Raw genomic sequence first — 23,445 nt, 5'->3', positions numbered from 1 at the left:
TATTCATAACAAAAATAAATAAAATATCCAAAGCGTACTTGATGATTACATTTTATTTCACTAGTAAACACATCACAATATTAACAGTGACTATCATGTATGATCGATGATCGTAGGATGATCGATTAGGATACTCACAAGCATTGACAGATCATACCCCCATGGCAGAAAAAGTACTCCAGTGTTATACTTTTCCAATGCGACAGAAAAACGTCACAAATACGTTCCAGCAATATAATAGAAGCGTAGTGGTGGCACTGAGAAATCAGTGCGGCCAAATATGGAGTACAAACAGGTGGGAATGAGCACAGCTGTCCAAGAGTCTAATCCGTGGTCGAAAAGTTCCCCAGAGGACCACTTGTATTGGTACGCCTGGCTTGTTTGCCATCAATACCATCTGAAAATTCCAAATCAAATAAGTACTAACAGAGAAAGAAAAGTGTTCATAGATATTGCATCGTTTCTCACAAGTCTAATATGATATGTTCTGTTCAACATTATTGTATACAGAGTGGTGAAAAGTCCGAGAACGGCTTAATATCTCAAACACAAAGATAATTTGACGGTGGGTGTTGATTGGGGATCCTACTCAAATTGAAAAAAAAAACTACTTTATAATGACTTCTGGTTCGCCATCTTGGATCTGCCATATTGAATGCAACTTCATTTTTTTAAATGGGAAGGTGGTCGTGCGATACATGATTTCGATAGGGAATTTGAAGAAAAAATGAATAGTAGTAACCGCATATCGATATCTCAACCGTTTCGGAAACATTCAAATTATTAATCAATATTATTCTAAGCAGAAAAGAGAGAAAAAGAGGCCTCAAATGTCGCCTGCGTTAGGCGACAGTTGAGGCCTCTCTAATGTTCGTACAGCCTCGACAGTCGAGACCTGCGACCGTACAGGACTCCAGAAAAAGAGGCCTCAACTGTCGCCTGCGCTAGGCTCTCCAGAATGACAGACAGAACCAAAAGAATTATCATTTAATTAGTATGGATTTACCAGCAATTGAATAATATATTATATCCCATTATTCCTTCCATATTATGAATAAGTATTGCAACTTTACAACTGTAAATAGTTGCTTCTTCATAAAAAACGAAATTTTCAAACTTTTTGAATTTTCAAACTATACCTTTTTGATTCTTGGATGTCAAATTCTCAGTACATTATAGATGTAGGATATTATTCTATAAATCAATATCCTGTTACAAATCAATAACTTTTATTAATTTCACACATTCAAATTTTACATTTTCTTGATCTATACATTGAGCTTTTCTCGTAAAAACTAAATTGTTTATTTATTTCATTAACGATGTTACTTATGGAATTAATCACATGATGATACGTCAAAATAGAATTACCATCGCTACAATCTCATATCCTACACTCGGCCATTCTGACAAATTGGCTTGCCCTCAAGCCATAAAATAAATGAATATAGTTTGAAAAGGATTACAAACATAAACAAAACTTGGAAAATAAATCAAACATAAAAAACACACAAGATGAAACGAACGTGAACAAAACATAACACTGCATTACACGCAACACTGCTTGATAAGACTGACTTTCTTTGGCTGTTGGGGTACTTTGAATTGCTTTTTCATTAATTTTCTCTCTTTGTTGAGTATGCATCAACTCATACATATATTCTTCATTCTATAATTATTCTTATCAATTTCACTTTTTCCAATACTAGCAATATCTCTTTCCATTTCTTTCTAAATTCATACCTTGACTTTCTTCCATTTCCACATCTTTCTCATCTCTCCTCATTTTTTGTACATTCTCATTCCGTTCTCCAAGTTTTTCATTAATTTCATAACTTGATTCAATTCCATTTTCCTCTCCACTATTCCATCATCACCCTCTTCCTTCCTCTTTTCACCATTTCCAATGTGCAGATGATTGTGGGGTACAGATTTTAAACTGACATAACCATTAATACTTTCAAGTTTTGGATCATGAATTTCAATTTCAATAGTTAAAAGCGTTTAACCGTCATTGCGATTATGGGGAATGTAAAATCTGTTTTTTTAGAATGGGTTTATAAATGTTCTTATCAATTCAGATGAGAATTCATATTCATCAATGATAATTCATCATTGTTTGAAATTGAATTTCATGATGCAGACAGAGTAGACATGTATTGTACTGTACATCAACTCAGACATTGAAAATGTGCCTAACTAACCTGGGGAATTCCCGAGACATCTAACAATAAACGAGATGTGTAGGAGCAGTAAAGCTAGACAATAGAAGGGTTTCGGTGACACTTCTCCAGGTAGAAATAGCAAGTCAGGAACAATGCTATTCTGTACCATCAGTTTACAATGACCCAGAAAAAGAAAGAAATTTCTTGGAAATAATATTCTCATTTTCTTCAATTTGTCATGTGGTGGAACTGTAAATAGCTTCCATGAACCCCAAGAAAATAAGTGGGAGATCCAAATTGAACTGGGTTTTAGAGTCTAAGAAGGATATGCAAAAATTAAATATAACAGTGGCATATTTACTAATCAGAGCAGGGCTACGGAATCAGCTCAAAGTTGATATTTTCCCAGAAGAACCCAGAATTGAAACTTGGTCGTTAGAAAGACGAATCGCTCAGAGTGCGAGGATTGGAGGCGAAAGCGGGAGACCAACGTAAATAATAATAATAATAATAATAATAATAATGATAGCGTTTATGATAATGGTTAATGGTGAATTACTGTGGTCCTTAGTTGACCTATACAAAATGAATGAATGAATAGTGTTGTACATTTCTTTCTTTCTCATTGTTAGTCTAGAGTTTAGGGTTGCGGCTGTCGCGTAATCATTTTTGTAGCATCATCATCGTTGGTTCATAATTATTAATAATATCAACGATACAGCTAACTTCAATTGATTCTTTACAGTACAATTTGAAAAATGAATAAACGGTCTGAAGATGAAATGCAATTTGTATTCGATAATACAATATTTTTCTATATCTACTTAAATCGGTCAAGCTTAAACCGTTCATGATCGTTGGAAAAGGTTATCATGGATATAATTTTCACTAACAGCACTGCTTTTTAGTTATGAAGAAAAGAGAAGTAGCCTCTCACAAGGAAAAGAGTCTACACTCCCAAATTTAAAACAAAAAAATTCAACCAAAAATAAATTATAAACCAGGAAAACATTTTCAGGGGTTCAGGGGTGATATACGCGCCGCGAACATGAACAATTCACTTTCAATCAGCTGATGCCAAGCTTTTTATATCTATATCTTATACCGTTTCTGTAAAAATACAGATATAGTCAGCTGATTAAGAGTGAATTGCTCATGTTCACGGCGCGTATATCTGTACGCACCTTTAGAACTGAATTTCTACAAATTGCAAGATCTCAAAAAAGGTGGCTTTACAAAGGTACAAAATTATATATCTGATTATTTATAGTAATTGTTAGAGATCTTTCGTGTATAGTTTTCAAAAACACAGTAAATATATTTTTAAGGAAGAATGTTTATACAAAAAGTTATAAAGTTTATCGGTATAAAGTTGCCGATTTTTCAAATCAACTTCCTAGATTATAATATAAGAAGGTTATTACTCTAATCATTCTACTATGTAACCTTTTTCTATTCTCTGAAACTTATTAATTTTGTAACTTTTAAATTGTTTTGACGTTGACTATGCATTGGAAAATGTTTTATGTAGATAAATTAACTTTTATTTCTATTAAGTTCAGCATGTAAAATAAAGAGACCCGCATCTTTCTTTCCACCCTCCAATATTAAGTTACGTCAACAAAGGTGGTTAAGTCTTATAAAATTGAAAAGAGCATTCCGTTCACCCGGTAGTTTGATATGATGTACATTTCAGTACTTGGATGATGGTCCCTAAACATATTTTTAAGTAATGGGAATCCATTACTACTGCATTATGCCTCCTTCATTGACAAATATAAATATTTATCTATCTTCTATCTATCTATAAGAAAAGATGGTGTCTGTCTTTCTGTCTGTTTGTCTGTGAGCTCATCACGCTTGAAATACTTGACTGATTAAGTTGTAATTCTTCACAAAGATGGCCTGTATACCGACAAGTGTCATAGGCCTATTTTCATTCTGAAAATTCTTTAAAGATAAGCCCTACGATCCTTCAAAGTTCATATGCTTTTTTTATGAAGGAAGTTTCCATTATTTGGTTTTCAACAAATCAGATGTTATAATCATTACAAAATGTATTTCATAACATCTATTATACAGTAGATAATGATGCACTATTGACCCATTGGTACAGGTACAGCCTGGTATCGCAGTAGGATGTGTCCTCAACTGTCGTCTGCTGCAAGCGACTCTCTAATTTTTGTACAGGCCCGACAGTCGAGACCTGCGACGGTAGAGGACTCCTGAAAAAGAGGCCTCAAATGTCGCCTGCGTTAGGCGACAGTAGAGGACTCTTCAATTTTCTCGACACTCCCGACAGTCGAGGCCTACGACCGTAGAGGACTGGAGTAGAGGACTGGAAAACAGTCCTCTACTGTCGCAGGCCTCGAATCTCGTCGGTCTCGACTGTCGCGCCCCCGGGGGTGAACATATCAAAAGTCCCCATCCCTACCCCTAGTGCTAAAGGGGTGAGGGTGGTTTAAAAGTTGCATTTTACAATGTTTTGCTTACACGCTCATATCTTGAGAAAAATGCATTCAACCGACATGACTAACTATTCAGAAATGAAGCTTGATAAATTCTCTACAATATTTGTTCTGTGGTGATTTGTGATATCTCCAACAGTTTTCGAGATATACGCTCTTAAAAGTATAAAATTGTTCAAATAACAGCTTTTAATACTATTTTTTCGGCCTACAACTCTCCAACCGTAGATTTGTAGAGCTTTGTTTTCTCTCCAATTTGATGTATTATTTCACTACTTAATGTTTTCTTTCTATTGTTATAGCAGATTTAACGTGGGGGGTGAAATTTTAATTTTGTAACATTTGATCACTTGAAAATGAAATTTGAGTCTGGAACATCTGGTACTAAATTTTTGACTTTGTAGCTTATGAAGACTAGTTGGGAGGTAATAATAATAATAAAGCTTTATTTACATTCATTACATGAACAAAAGCCTCTCTTAACGAGGTATTTGAGGTTGACAGTCCTTGATTAATTAATTACAATCATAAAAATCTGTTTACAAAATATATTTACAATCATAATTTCTTTATTATTTTAGCCCATAATTGCCTATTTCTGGCCGTAGTCGCCCATGCATGGCCCACTCTCTGGCACAACTCGTCCCTCCATCTGGTCGGTGGCCGTCCTCGTCTCCTGGTCCTGTCCATCGGTACCCACTCCGTGCAAATCCTTGTCCATCGATCTTCAGGCAGTCTCGCTACGTGTCCGGCCCACTTCCATTTCATTAGATGAGCCTCTTGCAAGCAAGTACTTCACCTTTACTTTCCTTAATATATCCCTGTTTGTAACTCTTTGTACTTGCTTCAGGCCAAGAATACTTCTCAGCATTTTAGTTTGCTCCAGCTTCTTATCTTGATTTTCTGTGAGTGCCCAGGTCTGCGCTCCATATAGTATTGCAGGGTATACGCACATTGATAGAGTTCTCGCTTTTAGATTGTTGGAATAGTTTCCCTTAAATATTCTTTTCAAAGTCCAATACTTTTTCCATCCTTTGTTAATCCTGTGTTTCACTTCCTTTGCCGCTCTATTCGTGAATGATAGAATCTGACCCAGATATCATATTCCTCCACATACTCAATACTTCCGCAGCCTACTTGCACACTTATTCTTTCTGCATTGGTCATTATTCTTGTCTTCTGTGCATTTAGATGGAGACCCATCGCTTCACTAGCACCAACTAATTCCTCTATCATTCCCTTCATCTCTATAGCGCTGCTTGCTATGATCATAACATCATCTGCAAATCGGAGATTCGTGAGCTCTTGGCCGTTAATCCGAAGCCCTCTGCCTTCCCACTCTAATCTGCGAAATATATACTCCAAACAACAATTGAATATAACCGGGGACAGTTGGGAGGTAAACATAGCTAAAATACGCATCTCTAGCCCGTCTATCACAAACCACCACAGAACAAATATTGTAGAGAATTTATCAAGCTTCATTTCTGAATAGTTAGTCATGTCGGTTGAACGCATTTTTCTCAAGATATGAGCGTGTAAGCAAAACATTGGAAAATGCAACTTTTAAACCACCCTCACCCCTTTAGCACAAGGGGTAGGGATGGGGACTTTTGATATGTTCACCCCCTAACTGGTCCCAACAAAGTCAAAAATTGTGTTCAAAACATTCTCTCCAAATTCCTTTGTCAATTGGTCAATTTCTGCATAACTGAAGATCTCACACTCAACACTGAAGCTGCTGCAACAGTGGTGGGGATGGATCAGCATGGATTTTTCCCATCGATGTTCGAAAAGTTATAAGAGCAAAAATAGCAAGAAATTGAAGGGAAATGTGTTTTTTCAAAAATGTCACATCTTTTAGAGCGGATATCTCGAAAAGTGAAAGAGATATAGAAAAAGTTGTTGGATCAATATTGTAGGAAATTATGTGAGCTTTGATTTCTTATGGAATAGTCATGTCTGTAAAATGCATAATTTTCTAGTTATATGCGAGAAACCAAAAAATGGCACCTTTGAGCCACCCCCACCCCCTTAGCACAGTGGGTAGGGGTGGGGACTTTTGATATGTTTACCTCCTCACTAAAAATAACTGCAGGGTCAAAAATTGTCTTCCAAACTTTTCCCTCTATACCCTTTTTTGAGCATTCATTGCCTGGACTAATAGTAATCTTTTGAATATTGTATTGTGTTCTGGAAGAAATGAAATGTATTATTATTATTGGTTTTGATCAAATTTCTACATTTAAAAAAATGAAATCTCGGACTTGTCTGAGGTTCTATTTTAGGGGTTCTCATTTATTTTTCATTTAAAGTTCGCTCTCTGGTGAATGGTTCGTTAAGTAATTGATTGAGTACTTTATTTATGTAGATTACAATATATACTGGCTAATACACTTATATACAATAGCTTACAATACAGCAAAATTGTAGATGAATTGTAAAACTAGTAAGAGGGTGGAATAAATTGAATGAGAAGACCCCTAGATGTAACCCAATACTTCTCAGAACAGACAAACCAAATTGTTCATAGATACAGAAATTTGATCAGAAACAACAAAAAATGTATGAGATTCAAATTTAGGAAAACACTGCAACATTCATCAGAAACAACTGATCTGACATTTAAAGGGATATTGCAACATTTGTTTAAAAACAGTAGAATAATGATTTATTTAATGGAAATTTAAGATACAAATTAAAATCAAAACTTTGAATCTGTCTTAGTGGTGTGACAACACAGCAATATGTGAACAAGCTTCAAAATTTGCATGGGCAATCTAGTCCAACTTGAATACTATAATTGAACAAGAAAAGTTTGGGTTTCTTCAGGAAATCTCAATAGTTTTCCGGTTAAAACAGACTCACCAGATTGAATTTTAATTCAATTAAGAACTCAATAATAACCAATTACATGTAACTCTGTACTTTTAGGGCCGGTTTCCGAGCTCGGGATTTAGCTAAGTCCTAGACTTTAAACAGCTGGAGTCAGAAAATTGGTTTTCCAAAACGGGGCGCAGTCGTAGTCATTGTCATAGTCACGTTTGAATTAAATTTCGAAAAACTAGAAAATTGAACACAAAATGAAATAAAGAGAAAATAGTGTAAAGTTCCAGCTATTTTGAATTATTTAGAAATGTCTAATTTCGTCGAGGAAAAACGTTTCCAATTATAGAAATGAGAAAATAGAAACTAAGACTACTGTTATAAAAGCTGCGACTACGCCCCGTTTTGGAAAGCCAATTTCTGACTCCAGCTGTTTAAAGTCTAGGACTTAGCTAAATCCCGAGCTCGGAAATCGGCCCTTAGATTTTTAAAACTTTTAGATTCATTGTACGTGTACTTTGAGATTTTGCAAACTATATTTAGGCTATTTAGGAACTACTTGAAGCTCTTATGTACTAAGGAGAACTATGAATTCCATTCATCATGTTTTGAATTTGTATCTACACTGAATTTTGTCTTTGTTTTTTAATACTGTAGTATGGCAAATAAAATTCATTTGTTATTGGTATCTAGAAAGAACAGCTTTATAGACTACAGTGGCAAGAGACGGGGATCAATAGCTTCATTTCTAGAATCACGAACACACCTTGACAAAAATTACAACTGGCGGGCTAAGCTTTCAATAATCCACCAATTAAAACACTAACTTCAAACGACGTATGCACTTTCAGGTCAATACGTACTTTCTACAACATACTCGACTAATAGAGTATTGCACTTCTAGTACAATAGTATAGTAGTAAAAGCAATAATACAGTATTTTTGATCTCTGTCTACTATTTGATTGTTTTATTAGTAATAAATTGACTTGACGTTGTAATGCAATGATGAAATCTTTATTTCTGCAATTTAACATCCATTTTTGACTTAATTATTTACTTTCATGAACTTACTCGTAGGCCTAGTCAACTTTTGAATCAATGTTAAATTTTATAAATGACGAAATCTATACAGTAAGTGCAGGTCATGGACAAAAAAAAACTCTGAATTACTAATAATAAACGAATTAACTTTACAGTATTTGCTAAATAGTAATCAGTAAAATGTATGATAAATTAATCAGCGATTGATAGTTAAAACTTACCTAACGTATAAGCTATAAATATACTAAGAGCAGTCACCAGGTAGACCCATCGAGGAATAGTAGCGTATTGTGGGAAATCAGTGCTGTTCGCATAGAAATGATAGTCATAAATGGAGAGCAATAAACACGCTCCAGCTGTGAATAGGAATCCAACAAACGTCAACACATTGGGCGCCACCGATTTTGGAACCCACTGGAAAAAACACATGACATTAATAGAAGATTATTTTATTACCGACATGGTTATTATTTTTGAAATGGAAGGGTTATTTGTGAATAATTCATTTTTGTATACAGGATGATTCTTAATTATGGCAAAATAATAATTTAATACGTGATAGTAGAGGTGAAAATAGGAAAAAAGTTCTTATAAACATATATCCATAAACGCTTCATTAGCGAGCTATACAGGTTGAAAGATTTCGCCCGGAATTCAGTTCCTCTGATGAAATACACCGATGCTGAATTGTTTGGGGACTAGTTTTTGAAGAAAACTTATGCTGGATTCATATGGAAAAATATCTGAAAAATTGAATAAAACTAGTCTGGAAGCTGTAGTGCGAGTAGTTTTTGAGAAAAAAGTTGAAATATGCATAAAATCCAAGTAGAAAAACACAGACTTCTACGTTTGATGCTCAATAACTTTCTTTAATGACCAGTAAACAAATAATTTTTCAAAATAAAAATTGTAGAGAATTTAATTCTGAAAAGAATGATGTAAGCTGTGTAAACTAAATTGGAATAATAGTTGAATGAAATGTATTCTTATGTAGTACATTACACCACAAAAATTTGCTGTTTTATGAGGAGAGAACTATCGATGAGAAGACGTCTGAACATATGCATTAAGAACAACGGAGGTCACTTTGAACATCATATCTTTTGGTATAAGTTTAATGTCATTTAGGTAAGTTACTTTCATATAAAAATAAAACTTTTCATAAAAACCGAATATTTTATTTGCAATCAGCTACAACCTATGAGTTATTAGTTCTCTCCTCATAAAACAGCAAATTGTTGTGGTGTAATGTACTACATAAGAATACATTTCATTTAACTATTATTTAAATTTAGTTTACACAGCTTACATCATTCTTTTCAGAATTAGATTCTCTAAACTTGTTATTTTGAAAAATTATTTGTTTACAGGTCATTAAAGAAAGTTATTGAGCATCAAACATAGAAGTCTGTGTTTTTCTACTTAGATTTTTGCACATTTCAACTTTTTTCTCAAAAACTACTCACACTACAGCTTCCAGACTAGTTTTATTCAATTTTTCAAATATTTTTCCATATGAATCCAGCATAAGTTTTTCAAAAACTAGTCCACAAACAATTCATCATCGGTGTATTTCATCAGAGGAACTGAATTCCGGGAGAAATCTTTCACTTTGTATAGCTCGCTAAAGCGTTTATGGATATATGTTTATAAGAACTTTTTTTCTTATTTTTACCTCTACTATCACGTATAAAATTATTTTACCATGATTAAGAATCATCCTGCATATGTGCCATATGCCATGAGATTGCAACAGGAAAGCCGAGTGCATTCATGAAGCAATATCGATGATTTATTTGAACAATGGATAATGCAACTAGAAATTATTTACTCGTTGGTTCGTAGTGACGATAATTTCGTTATGTTATGTTGGCATCTCCGGACTAACTGCATAGGGTAAACCCTAGTAGAAGGTAACATCAACACAACAGTGAAGCTATTTCTTTCAGGTTCCGAAAATTGATTTATTGATTCTATTCTGATCTAGAAAAGGGGATGAATAAGTTGAAATTTGAAAATTAGATGGATGCCAGAATGAGAAGTAATACAGTAATATAGCCTAATTAATATGATAGAATATTATCATGATAAAATCATATAATACATAATATAACACCGAAGATGCATTACATAAATTATATAATAGAAAAAAATTTTCCAAGACAAATTGAACTGGATCAAACGAGATAATAATTGAATCAATTATATTGTTGCAGTATTTGAACGACCTCAATTTTAGGTGAAGACTTGGAATGACAAATGACAGATTAGTTTTATCATCTTGTAGACACTGTAAATATACTCCTAGTGAACGAAGAGCAATTCCAACATCAACATTCATTAGATTTTATATCAGTAGATCAAGTAAGACTTTGGCAGCTATATTATGCACATCTGCTTTTGAACTCTCACATGAATATTTTTAAAATGTTGTTATTTAAATCTTCTCCACGCTACTTGAGAGTACAAACGACAGAAGTTATATTGCCAGATCAATATCCAATGATTTACTTTCAATACATAAATAATACAAAAGCATCCAGGCGTCTAATATTAATTTAGCAATATTCTTGTAAGTTCACGATTGAAAAATCAATGAAATCTCAACAAATCGAACAATTACACACTCGATAGTTAGGTAACAGACCGAGATAATACTTTGTCAGTGGTTGAAGTTCAAATATTTATAATGAACAGGAAAAGTAATTAACTCACCTCGACTACTTTGTTCCAGAACGGATGCATGATGTACACACTGATAGGACTTGTATCGATGGAACTATACTGAAAAAAGGAAATGTCAAAGTAAATCATTGATAAGGAATGAAAAACCTTGATTGATAAAATTATCATATGCGAACTATTATAAAAGAAAAGAGATTTTATCTTAAAATATAATTGAGAATAGATTATTCTAGAAGTTATTCTCAAAATTCTATAAATTATTATAAATTACTATTACCGTTGGCTGTAGTACTGATTATAGCATAATAAATTATCAATAATCAATGAAAAGCCGTGATTAGACCAATCACTCTAACATAAGCTACTCTATCTTTGAACAGTCAAGTTTATCAACTTGAACAATGGTTATAATGGCGTAACTGTTTTTAACTAAAATCTTGTTTGTATTGAAAGTAGGAGGATAAACTGAATAGAGTATTCTATTGCAATGGAACACATAGGGCAATACACATACCCAATTCAAATTTCAGTTCAAAAAAGCAAATCGACTTTTAGGGAAAATTGTTCATGACTTATATGTAATTAATTTAGTTCTGATACATTTTAAAGAAAAATAAGTTAAACACACATGGAAAGACATTGTCTTTGTTTTGATCTATATTTGTCAGCTAGGCTACCATATTACTTTTGTCATTTATTTGTGACCAAGTCAATTTCAAGAAAAATATGAATCAAACTTAATAATCTTTCAATAATCTCAGAATCATGAAGAATTATCCATTACGAAGACTTGAAAATAATGTGAAGTTAACAGGTTGCGCTAATACGAGAATGTTGGTCGACTACTATCGTACCAATTAAAACTTACTGTGATAAATTGTTGTAAAGTATAATAGACTCTTATAACTTACAATAAATTTATATTCGAATCACGTATATTTCTGGTACTTGATAAGAAGTTTTGGATAAGCGATTTTTCTACCCCTAATTTCAAGGATTTTGAAGAGATTTGATGTGAGCATTTTTGATGGATTTTGATTCAAGTAATTTGTAAAACTGGAGCCAGAATCAACATTTAGCTTAGTGAGATTTTATTCAGAGTAAAACCAACAAACCAATGGAAAACATGATCATTAGACTTATGAACCAAACTCAATAGTACACCAAACTACAAGAGCCATTACCATAACATGAATTGTAATATTAAGCATAATAGAGTAGGCAAATGACCTATGATAATTCACTCAGTCCTTTAAAAACTTCATCTTTGGAAAAAAGTTTCCTTCATTCATATTATTGAACTAGTTCCCAGCTATTGACAGTTGTGTCGGCTAGCCTATGTATTATATCACAACATATTTAAAAGTCTCGTCTCTGAGATAATAGCTCGTTATTTAATTGAAGAATGAGGCCAAATACTTTGATTTTTATATCATCCTATCACTCAGGTCATAGTTTAATTCGAGCTGTGTTTCAGTTGGAAGACTGATTTTTATTGGTTGACTGAAGTACGCCTAATATACGCCTTTAAGAAATATTTGATTTCATAATTATATGATATGATATTGGTCTCCAATAAAGATATAACTCAACTATCAACTATCTAGTATCTATCAACTATCAACTATCTAGTCAGGTCCACGTTATAATAACAGTATTTGATTGACATTGATGTTGCTTATCAATCATTTACTAAAGCATATTGCGCTATCGTGTTCTGCCTCTGCAACGTTGCCATATCGTTTTTCAGAAATGTAGAAATGTAATCAATTAAGAAAATATTCCATCTCAATTATGAATTTTTTTTATTAAATCATTGAAAAATATATTTTCTTGCCGAATAAAATATAATTGAACATTTTTAGCTGGAATGAACAGTTGATATTTAATCAGATATACCGGTATCAGCTATCCTCTATAGAAGGCAGTGGCAAGGCAGAGAGTCGGCAATGCACCAGTTAGATGCTTACTTCATACTTCTCTCCTTAGTCATGATCAGATATCTGGATTGACTGTGTCAGAAAGTGGACCTGACTTGGTCCTTGTCGTTACTTGTATTTGTCCTCCTGACAGTCTGAAGGCTGGGGAGTCGTCATTATTTTTTCACGGCGGGTGATTTCCTCCATGAGCATGTCGTATATGTTGAAATGTATGCTCTTCAACATACTCTGATACTGCATAGTAGGGTCGGGCCAATAGGTATGACTTTAGGCCTCTGGCAAATGCTGCCTCGTCATCCATGTCCTTCAGGTCACGCGGCAGTAAATTGAAAAAGTATGATGGAGCAAATTTTGGTGAGCAGCTGTATTTCTTCAGTCTATGTTGCGGCAAGTCAAGATTCTTGTTGTTTCGAAGGTTCCAGCAGTGTTTTTCCTGTCTTGTGGTAAGGCCTTTCTTCTTAACCAGATTTATTGTTTCGAGCAGGTACAATGAGACTACTGTGAGTATTTTACTCTCCACAAATAATGGTTTACAGTGCTCCATCATGTTTTTCTCCAATATCGTTCTCAAGGCCCATTTTTGTATTCTCAGGACTTTGTCAAGGTGTGCCAGGGATGCCGATCCCCAGGCAACAATACCGTACCTTAAATGTGAGGCAAAGAGTGAGTGGTATGCAATGAATGATGTACTTTTCTCTGATATGTTTCTGATTCTTCGTATCACATACACGGCAGATGCTAACCTTTTGCATAACAGCTCTATATGATTTCTCCATGTTAAGTGACTGTCAATCGTTATCCCCAGGAATCTTTACAGTCTGCCATCATTGAGTCATCATTTGTTGGTCTCTCATCTGGGTTGTTGTTGACTGGAGTGAATCTGATGTCGACTGTCTTCTTTCTATTAATGGTCAGCTTCAGTCTATTGCATGAGTTTGTGGCCTCTTCCAGTGCTGTCTCGACAATTTTGTGAGGGTCTTGAAGATTCTGCGATGGTATCAAGATAGTGGTATCATCGGCAACGTAGGGTTGAAATATAAACTATGTCAATAATATACACTTATTTACGTTTGTAAACTTGGTCAAACATATAAAAATATTAAACATTTAGGAATAGTAATCTTTCAACTTTATCAAGAATATAATCAGATGTAAAGTAAGACATGAGCGATTGTCTTAAACACCTCAAGAGTGTTTCATAGGCCGAATTTGCATACACTATTTTGGAATAACAATAAGTGAAGAGCTACTATCAGAATAAACCGTAAACTGAACACTTAAGAGTACTGAAAGCTTGACGTACTTTAACGGCATTTAACAGAATACTTGCAACGCCAACCTGAAACCTGCTGCCAACATCAGAGACCGTTATTTAATGTTGATGCCGCCAGCATCGGAAACAGTGTTATAATTTCATTGCATAATGTTCATTGACATTAACGTTCATAGTATTAATGCTCATTGTTCATTGGCTTTAATGTTCTTAACAAATGTTCAATGTTCATTGACATTAATGTTCTTAAAAAGTCGTTGCATAGGCCTAATATTCACATTATAGTATTGTTTAAAAATCCATTGAGAAAAGACCCCTGATATGGGATTGATTGTGATGTTGTAATTGTTAAATTATAGAATTATAGTAGATAAACGGTTTTTATAAAATACCGTATTACAAAATGGATATAATATTATTTACAGGATTCAACATTTTGTGTACGGCCCTTCACAACAACAAATCTGTTCTCAAATAAAAATAGAATCAACGTTAGGCCTACTGTAGGCCACATTTGTAATACTAATTTCATTACTGTTGATTATAGTTGACATTTATTAGTTAATTTTTCAGTGACAAATGATGAAAACATCAAGAATAGCTATTGACCCTACAGTTTTTATGCCGCATTAGTAGCTGAATATCGATTATATTACAGCTGATGTAAGCTACGGAAAACTGTCTGTAATATCGTAAGCCTAGTATTTTTCATTCAAAGAATACTTAGCTAGTTACAAAAATGTTTAATTAATAAAAGATCAAAGTGGACTTACTTTGTAATGTTCAAATCCAGACAAGTGTTTCTGTGTTAAATATTCGGATTGCATTTTGAATTCTCTCACTTACAAAACTATTCAACAATAAACTATGAACTTTTATATATTACACAGGCTCAAAAAACTGAACAATAAATAATACAACAAACGCGAAAAACGTGATTAAATATCCAGTAAAAACATTATAAAAATTAACTAAAACGTGTGTCACAGGACTAGAGTGCCATTTTGGAAATTACTACTTCCCTTCCCTTTCAATGTTCACTCTTCTTCTTGTTCCAATTCCCATCGTTCTCACACCAAAGAGATGTAAATTTGTGTGAGTGTGTGAGTGCCTGGGTAAATTCTGCTGGACCAGAACAGCTGACTAGAGAGATGTAGCCAACATACAAATCACAATTTACAAAATAATTGGAAAATAATTTAAACGAATGAAAAATCTATAAGTCAGATTGTATAATTATATTTTTTTCAGATACGCGTAGCACAATGCACAGAATCAATTATTAATTTGAAAAAAAACCATCTTCACCTTACGCAACACCGTAATGCACATGCGTATGACGTTTCGATTCAATCAGCTCTTTGAATGTAACGTTATTTGTGATGACGGTTAACTCAACGAGCTATATAGTAAACTATTGTTTATTATAACTATTGTTTACTATATTAGCTCGTTGCGATTACTGAGAGCTGTGATTGGTCATTTCCTTAGACCAGTTATAGAATGGACACGGCCTATTGTATATTCATACTGAAAGCCGATGAAGCCAAGATCTATTGTCATATCTCCAAATCGTGACGTCAGCATCAGATAGAAAACTTTTCTGTGGAGTTTGTTCACATTGTTTTCCATAGCAGATTGTGTCTACTTCAGCGGGAGCGCAGCTGGAGTCTACCATTTTAATGTATAATAATTTACATCGTTCTGAAATAGACGCAATCTGAAAGTTTTCTATCCGATGATGACGTCACGATTTGGAGATATGGCAGTAAATGTTGGCTTCAGAGGCTAGACTTCCCAGCGTGACTATTCTATAACTGGTCTAAGGTCATTTCGAATGATACAATAGGCTTTAAAACGGTGTACACACGTACGTTTGCCTCGGGCACAGAAAGACCTTATCTCTTTAAGGTCTTTGCAGTATACATACAGTATGGAAACTTGGCTAGTACCCTGACGCTAAAATCCGCCATCTTGTTAGGAAGCGCCGCATTGTAAAACGGTGTACACACGTACGTTTGCCTCGGGTGAGCATACGTGTATGGGCTTGCATTCGCACGTATGGACACTGTTCGCTGAGGCATGTGGGCGAACCGGAACCCTGTCGGTATTTTGGCGTGCTCAAAGGCGCCTCGGGCGAGCATTGAATGTACGTGTGGACGCGATTTTGCCATACGGGTGAGGCAAAATGTAAACATTGAAGGCGTCATAACCTAATTCCAATGAATTAGGTTAATGAATAACAAATCAAATTGTGATCCAATAACTAATTGTAAATTGTAGGATTTTTGTAATTTTGTAGGATATGTGGATTGTCAAATATTTAAATAGAAACATGCATGGAGTATATAATTCGTATCATGATTAACAAATTTAGAACTGCATAATTTAAGTGAAAAAAGCTTCTCTACAGGGTTCCTACAAGAAAGTATAGCTCAAATATTATTTTACTGTTGCTATCAAATCATCTTGTGTTTGTTTCATGTTATCAATCAGAGTTGTTAATTAAAATTGTAATCTTCAATATAATATTATACGTTTTAGATAGCTAGGCTATCTATAGAGAGATTTATTCAAACTTTGAACTAGTATTCCCTTGAAGGTAAATCTTGAAGCTAATCTTTTGGAGAATCTTGTTTTGTCATGTGTATGAGCAGAGTTAGTTTAAAATGGGCAGCAATTTAGTATTTGATTCAATTTATGGCTAATTTCCTTAAAGAAGACTGTCAATTCTGTGAGACAGTGTTAAGTGCTTTGATTAGGTCATCAAAACTTCTGGAATTATTGTAGAATTTTTCTTTTTTTGAGATTCAGAATAGATATTGGAAACCAACAAATGAATCGCCTAATGCCAAGAATCTCAAAGTTAGAGCCAATCGTTCTTGTGGAGCTATTGCTTCCCTCATGATGATATCATTTTTTGTTTAGATAACTAGTTGAATTAGATTCAGTATATTAACAAGATAATGTTTTGACAACCTAAGAAAGTTTGAATTGTCAATATTATGTCATGTAGCAATTTATTTCCTTACTTCAACCTACAATCGTTCAACCCACCAACATCGTTTGTCAAGTTTTATTTTTGATTTTATTATATAAGTCATTGAAATAGAATGATACTGCTGCAATTTGTGATAACTATCTTCAATGATGGAATGACGCCATTGTTGTCATGTGGAAAATCTACATCTACCATGTCTTCGTGTCGTCTGCAAATCAGATAGCTTTTTGAATGCTGAGGCATACGTGGATCGCGTCCACAAGGACGTACAGTGAATGTTGAGGCATATGTACATACGATTGTTCGCGCGAATCTGTACGGACGTGTGTACAAGGCTTAATAGTATTGATGGTAGGTTCGGATCACTTTAATGATCCGGATCAATTGATCTCATTCACTGCCACGAGCCAATCAGAAGACCAGGATTAGAACTTCCTAAGGTCACGTGACGTGTTTAGTATTGGCGTCATGTAAAAAGCATTTGTTAGATAGGCGATTGATTACAAGTTTCCATTCTGTACTTATTCTGTGCCTCGGGTGAGCATACAGCCTTGTACACACGTCCGTACAGATTCGCGCGAACAACCGTATGCACGGGGCCGCGGAATTGGGAATATCTGGAACTCAAAATATCAATGTTAAAATAATGTCCTATGCTTGAAAACTGTTGCTGGGTGGAACTCCGAATATTTGTCAGACAGCGGAATTGGAAATATCCAGAACTCGAAATATGTTGCTAGGCGGAATTGGGAGTATCTGGAACTCAAATTACTTGTTTGGCAGATGGCGGAATTGGAAATATCTGGAACTCAAAATATCGGTGCCAAAGTGGGAATACTTGTAATGTGTTTGTCATTGAGAAATGGTTCAAGTCTGACTTATTTTCTAGAATGATATGGACTTTTGGACCTGGTTTGTCGTTCTTTTTCAATTATAGACTATTCATATGATTTGCGATTGTACCAAAAAATAAGTAGAAGTAATTTAATATTTTCCAGAAAATATAATATTTTATAATAAAATAATAATACGTACATATCTATTATTTTTTTAGAAAATTTAATATGTCCTCAATATAATAGCATTAAGTTTATAGGTTATGTTATGCATAATAATAATAATTAAGGTAAGTGTAACGTACATTTGCATTTTGCAACAGAAACAGCTTCTTATAGAGTATTGTTTTACAGGCTAATCTTTTTTTATGTAATGTATTCAAGTGTAATTATAATTAGGATTGGGATAATACAAAAATATACTTTTTGCTTAGTGATTTCTATTACATTGTGACAGAATTTGGTTTCTCAATAATTCTCATCCTGAGGTAAGTTTAATGTGGACTAAGTTAATAAAGTTGAAAATATTATTTTAAAATAGCAAATTTAATTTATTAATAATAGGCTAGCAACTTTTATTAATTTCTTTGTTCTATCATTAGAATACTTGAATAATATTAGAAGTAGGGGTACTGAATAGGCTAAATATATTTAGACCTTATTCCCTATTGTGAGATATTTATGAATTTCATCTTCTTTTAAATACTGTAGTTAGGTTACTGCATCATTTATTCAATAAATTTAATAAAAAAGGATTTGCTAACATAAGTGATTTACATGTAGGCCTACTGCAGTCAGGCTACTTGTTGGAAAATCCATTAATTTAGAGAAATGATTCAAGATTAAGCTTAGAGTGGTTTAGCCAAATGTGGATTGTTTTATAAAATAAAGTTTTTCAGTATTTTATAAAAAGTTTTCCATTAACCAAATTATAAACTGAATGAAATTCAACCAGACTCACTGAAGCCCTAGAGCTGATTGGATTGGTTGTTTGAAGATAATTTATATACGGTACTCAGACTACTATAATTTGTAGCATCATAGAGAAACAATAGCATAAAAAACATCTCATGGTGTTCAATTTAATGGTTTAGTATAGGGCTCTTATGTTGTAAATTTCACTGTTAACTCAAGCCGCTGATATTCCTATGGTATTTTTGCTTTATGGTAACTCAATATAAATATAATAACTCTGGTACTATGAGGTCCACCTAATGGCAGCATTTGATTAAAATTGGTGTTGCTATTCTTGTCTATCATTAGACAAATCAAATTGCTTTGGAAATTGAAATAAGTTTAGCTCTATCCTCATGTTGCTTCACATGATTGTTTTTTTACAATGTAAAAATATAATTAATTAGACCTTACAAAAAGATTTAATTTAAATCATGAAAATTTATGAATTACTAATTGAATAATATATTTTCTTGACGAATAAAATATTATTTATTATTATTATTAAATAGAATGCACATTTAATATTGGGTTACATCAGATATGTTACTCCGAATCAGCTATTCTCTATTATAGGAGCCAGTGGCAATACAGGAAATCGGCAACGCCGTGTCCTATCTTTTCTACTGGCATTATAGCATTGACCTAACTATAAGCCCACTTAAATGAATGAATTTATTTGCCAAAAACAAGATACAAACATAAAAATTAAGGAAATGTTAATCTATTTAATTAGAAATTATAACAAAATGATATCCTTATTTATGATAATAGTATTAATAAATTAAGATTAAATTTATGCTCACATGCATGAGTACAGTAGGTGAGGCAAAAATACCTGCAGAAGGAAGATTCCTTGTTTGCCAGTGTGACTCGTAAAATCAGCTGTAGCCTACTTAAGTATTGCTGTATTTATTTACCCTCTTTGAATGAGTAGTTTTCATTTGATCGCCAACTTTTTTCATGCTAATGTTAAATTTAATATTATACAAAAGTTTTCCTTATAAATTAACTTGAACTTATTATTTATATTTTACAGTGCCAAACTGATCAACTGCATCCTAATGGAACGTCAAAGATGTGATTCAGTAACTGATACGGTTGTTGCAATAATTATTTTTGACCAAGTAAGTAAACAATTCACCATGAAATGGTATTTTTGCTTTTGCTCCAAATCAGTATGGGCTGGGACACACAGAGAACAATCTGCGGGAAGCGGTCAGAGTGGCCTTCATCTATATTTTAGATATTCATGTCTATAACCTGCTAAGACCTCTCTGATTCCTGTCCGCAGATCGCTGTGTGTGTGTCCAAGCCAAAAAGTTTTACCTTATTCATAAATACTGTGCGCCACCCACTTGGAAAACTTTTTACAAGTGACATTTTTGTTCCGATTTGGATACTATCAAAAACAACTTGACTATAGTAATAAAAAAAATCGATTTAATTCACTTAGAATTGATATTCTGAGAAATCAAATTTGTAATGAGACAGGCAATACTTCCTTAATCACTTTATAATTGTTTTCATCCCTCTGGAAACGCTGCTGCATCGTGGTTGTCAGGCTAGTTTCACACTCATTCGGTTCGTTTCGTTTTCGGCAAATTCCGATAAGTGTGAAACGGTAATTCGGTTTGAATTCGGTACCGAATAGAAACCGCATAGAACCGAACGCCCACTTGACTCTAATAAATTCCATCAGGTTTCAATTCGTTGCTAGCGAGAGGCTACTTTCACACACTTTCGGTTCGGTTCGTTTCGTTTTTGGCAAATTCCGATAAGTGTGAAACGATGATTCGGTTTAAATTCGGTACCGAATAGTAACCGCATAGCACCGAACGCCCCCTCGACACGAATAGGTTTTATCATATTCGAATTTGTTGCTAGGGAAACAGGAAAAAACAAAGTCTGCACACGCTGGCCGTTTTTGTTTTTATTTTAACCTGATATATTTATTATCTGTTTCAAAATTTTCCAAGTCAAAATCATATGGTCAATTGAATTCTGTTAGTTCACAGGAAAATTTTTTTCTCAATGAATAGTTTGCCAAAAAATATAAAAGATATAAATTAAAACTCAGGGAGAATTTTTTTTCACGAATATTACATGATTTCATCAATGGAGAGAAGAGATGAAGTTTATATACCATGTGTCAAAACAAGGAACAAATTTTCAATTTAAAAAAATAATCTCTCTAAACATCCAAAATTAACATAATCAAAAAGAAACTATTCAAATAATTCACAATTTTTAATTAACTTTTAGGGTCGGTTTCCGAGCTCGGGATTTAGCTGAGTTCTAGACTTTAACTGGCTTTAAACTCTGGAGTCAGAAAATTGGCTTTCCGATTCAGAGCATTGACGTAGTCGAGGACTTAAATAGACTCTGGAGTTTAGAGATCACGTTAGACCCTGTAGTTTATAATTTCGCTTTCTGAGTGAAGGGCTTTTAAGTCCATGACTTGAGCAACTATCTTGAATAATGAATCCTCAAAGTTTCATGAATTTATTTGCTCCCAATTCAGCAATGGATCGGATCTCTTCCAACTATATATAGCAAAAAGTAAAAATTATGAATTGAGTTTTCCCTTGTGATGTGCTTCATTTAGTGAGACCGATGGTATACAAATCGGAATAGCCTTATTTGAAAAATGTTACCATAAAAAGTTTTGAAAAGCTTTTGATGCACAACTTTAAGTTATCATTCTTATCAAACATACACCTGCCACTCCCACTAAACTGTTGACGTCTTGTTCAGGTGACACCACTAAATATATTTATGAATACCGACTAGCATAAACTAACTTATTGCCTAAGTACAAAGCATTTGTCAGGTACAAAAACATCACATTCATATTAGGTGTACTTCGTCTACTTGGGCCTATGTTTATTTATTATAATTTTGTACCAATTTTCACTTAGATAAGACTAAAACTAACATAATTTTATCTTTGATAGATTAACAATAACAATTTTAACACGTCTAGCTATTATGCTTATCAACTCATAAAATATTTTGTAGGCAACATCAGAATAATTCAATATTTTATTTTCTCAAGTTTAATATTGATATTTAATGTTTTTTTAAGAGCATTCTAAAAGATATATATATAGAGAAGTTGATGTTTTTTCTAGCTCATAAATGTAAACTTGAATCGTGAAATGTGAAGAAGATCATACATTGACAGCCTATCATTTGCATATGAGCATGTTCCTACTGCTGGCAGCAAATAATAGGATAATAATATATATATATTTTTTAAATATTGAATGCTGGGATTATAATATTAATCATAATTTTATTATTATAGATTGAATCCAAAAATAATTGAAGAAATGGTTTCAGATGATTACGAATAAGCGCAGCTATATCTGGAGAGGTAATGCACCTACTGATATCCCGTGATAAGAACTTGGGAGAGATTTAGTGAAAACCTGGAGAACGGCCACTTAGCTCACAAATCTGAGCTGTTCACATCAAGCTGATATTTGTGACAGCCATTATAGCTTTAATCATGTAAGTAAACACTTGATCATACTATAATTTTCAATTATTTGTAACAATTAACTGCGCCCGGTTCTACTCAGAATAACAAAGGCACAGGTTTCTTTCTTTAAACTAGAACAGTACTATCACCGACAGGAGTCGAGTGGGAGCAGTGGTAGCGGACGGTCGTGTTTCGAGGAGCGCACATAACATAAACCGTTTCTTGTTTATGCCTTTAGAAATCTTTTTTCATCGTAGATCTTGTCCATAACCTAATAACTTACTTTATTAATCTATTCTTTCAATTAATACGTAATAATCTTTCTAATAATAACTCATCATTAATAACATCAGTAATAAAATCGGTATTGTACCTCTTAAAGTCTACTAAAGTATTTAGTACTTGTCTCTCTACTTGAACTTATCAGTTGCGAATTCATTCATCAGTAACCATAATCAACCAACTTAGCTGTATTAAACTGTATTGAATCGTAATTTATCTCTTTATAAATTGTAGGTTTGAATTACTCTTACTCATAATATTAATATATTTTTTATCCATCCAGGAAATTGAATAAACTAAATTTCTATATATCTGATCATTACCAATAAATATTTTACTGTATAAATTCATTTCCGTATAATCGGATACAGGCCATTAAAACTGTAAATAAAATGAAAAATAAATAAAACAGGAGTTCTACTATTTTTCTCTTTGGGAGGCTGGTGGGAGTGTTTACCGCTTCTCCTGGAAACAATTCGTCCACT

General features: G+C 33.5%; 1 protein-coding gene and 1 long non-coding RNA gene across 3 annotated transcripts; one reads left to right on the top strand and one right to left on the bottom strand.

The window, feature by feature from the left end:
• Positions 1 to 239: 239 nt before the first annotated feature.
• On the bottom strand, positions 240 to 15,502 carry LOC120355626 (ethanolaminephosphotransferase 1-like). 2 transcript variants are annotated; one of them, XM_039444230.1, is made up of 4 exons: positions 15,174 to 15,502; positions 11,218 to 11,281; positions 8,724 to 8,916; positions 240 to 397 (listed from the first exon to the last, which is right to left on the bottom strand). In XM_039444230.1, exons 2-4 carry the CDS (start codon positions 11,245 to 11,247, stop codon positions 324 to 326), a joined length of 297 nt encoding a protein of 98 aa, XP_039300164.1. In that variant the 5' UTR covers positions 11,248 to 11,281; positions 15,174 to 15,502; the 3' UTR covers positions 240 to 323. The 2 variants fall into 2 exon arrangements, with proteins under 2 accessions (XP_039300164.1, XP_039300163.1); XM_039444229.1 differs by having other exon boundaries at positions 254 to 397; positions 11,218 to 11,286; positions 15,174 to 15,497.
• Positions 15,503 to 18,518: 3,016 nt separating this feature from the next.
• LOC111054646 lies at positions 18,519 to 22,819 on the top strand. The gene is made up of 3 exons (XR_005573690.1): positions 18,519 to 18,725; positions 20,231 to 20,318; positions 22,502 to 22,819. It is a non-coding gene; the product is annotated as an uncharacterized LOC111054646 (long non-coding RNA).
• The last annotated feature ends 626 nt before the right edge of the window (positions 22,820 to 23,445 follow it).

Source organism: Nilaparvata lugens, unplaced genomic scaffold (genome assembly GCF_014356525.2).
Source record: "Nilaparvata lugens isolate BPH unplaced genomic scaffold, ASM1435652v1 scaffold3745, whole genome shotgun sequence".
Lineage (NCBI taxonomy): Eukaryota > Metazoa > Arthropoda > Insecta > Hemiptera > Delphacidae > Nilaparvata > Nilaparvata lugens.
Note: the sequence above shows the minus strand (reverse complement) of the source record. Positions and strands in the feature narration are given on the sequence as shown.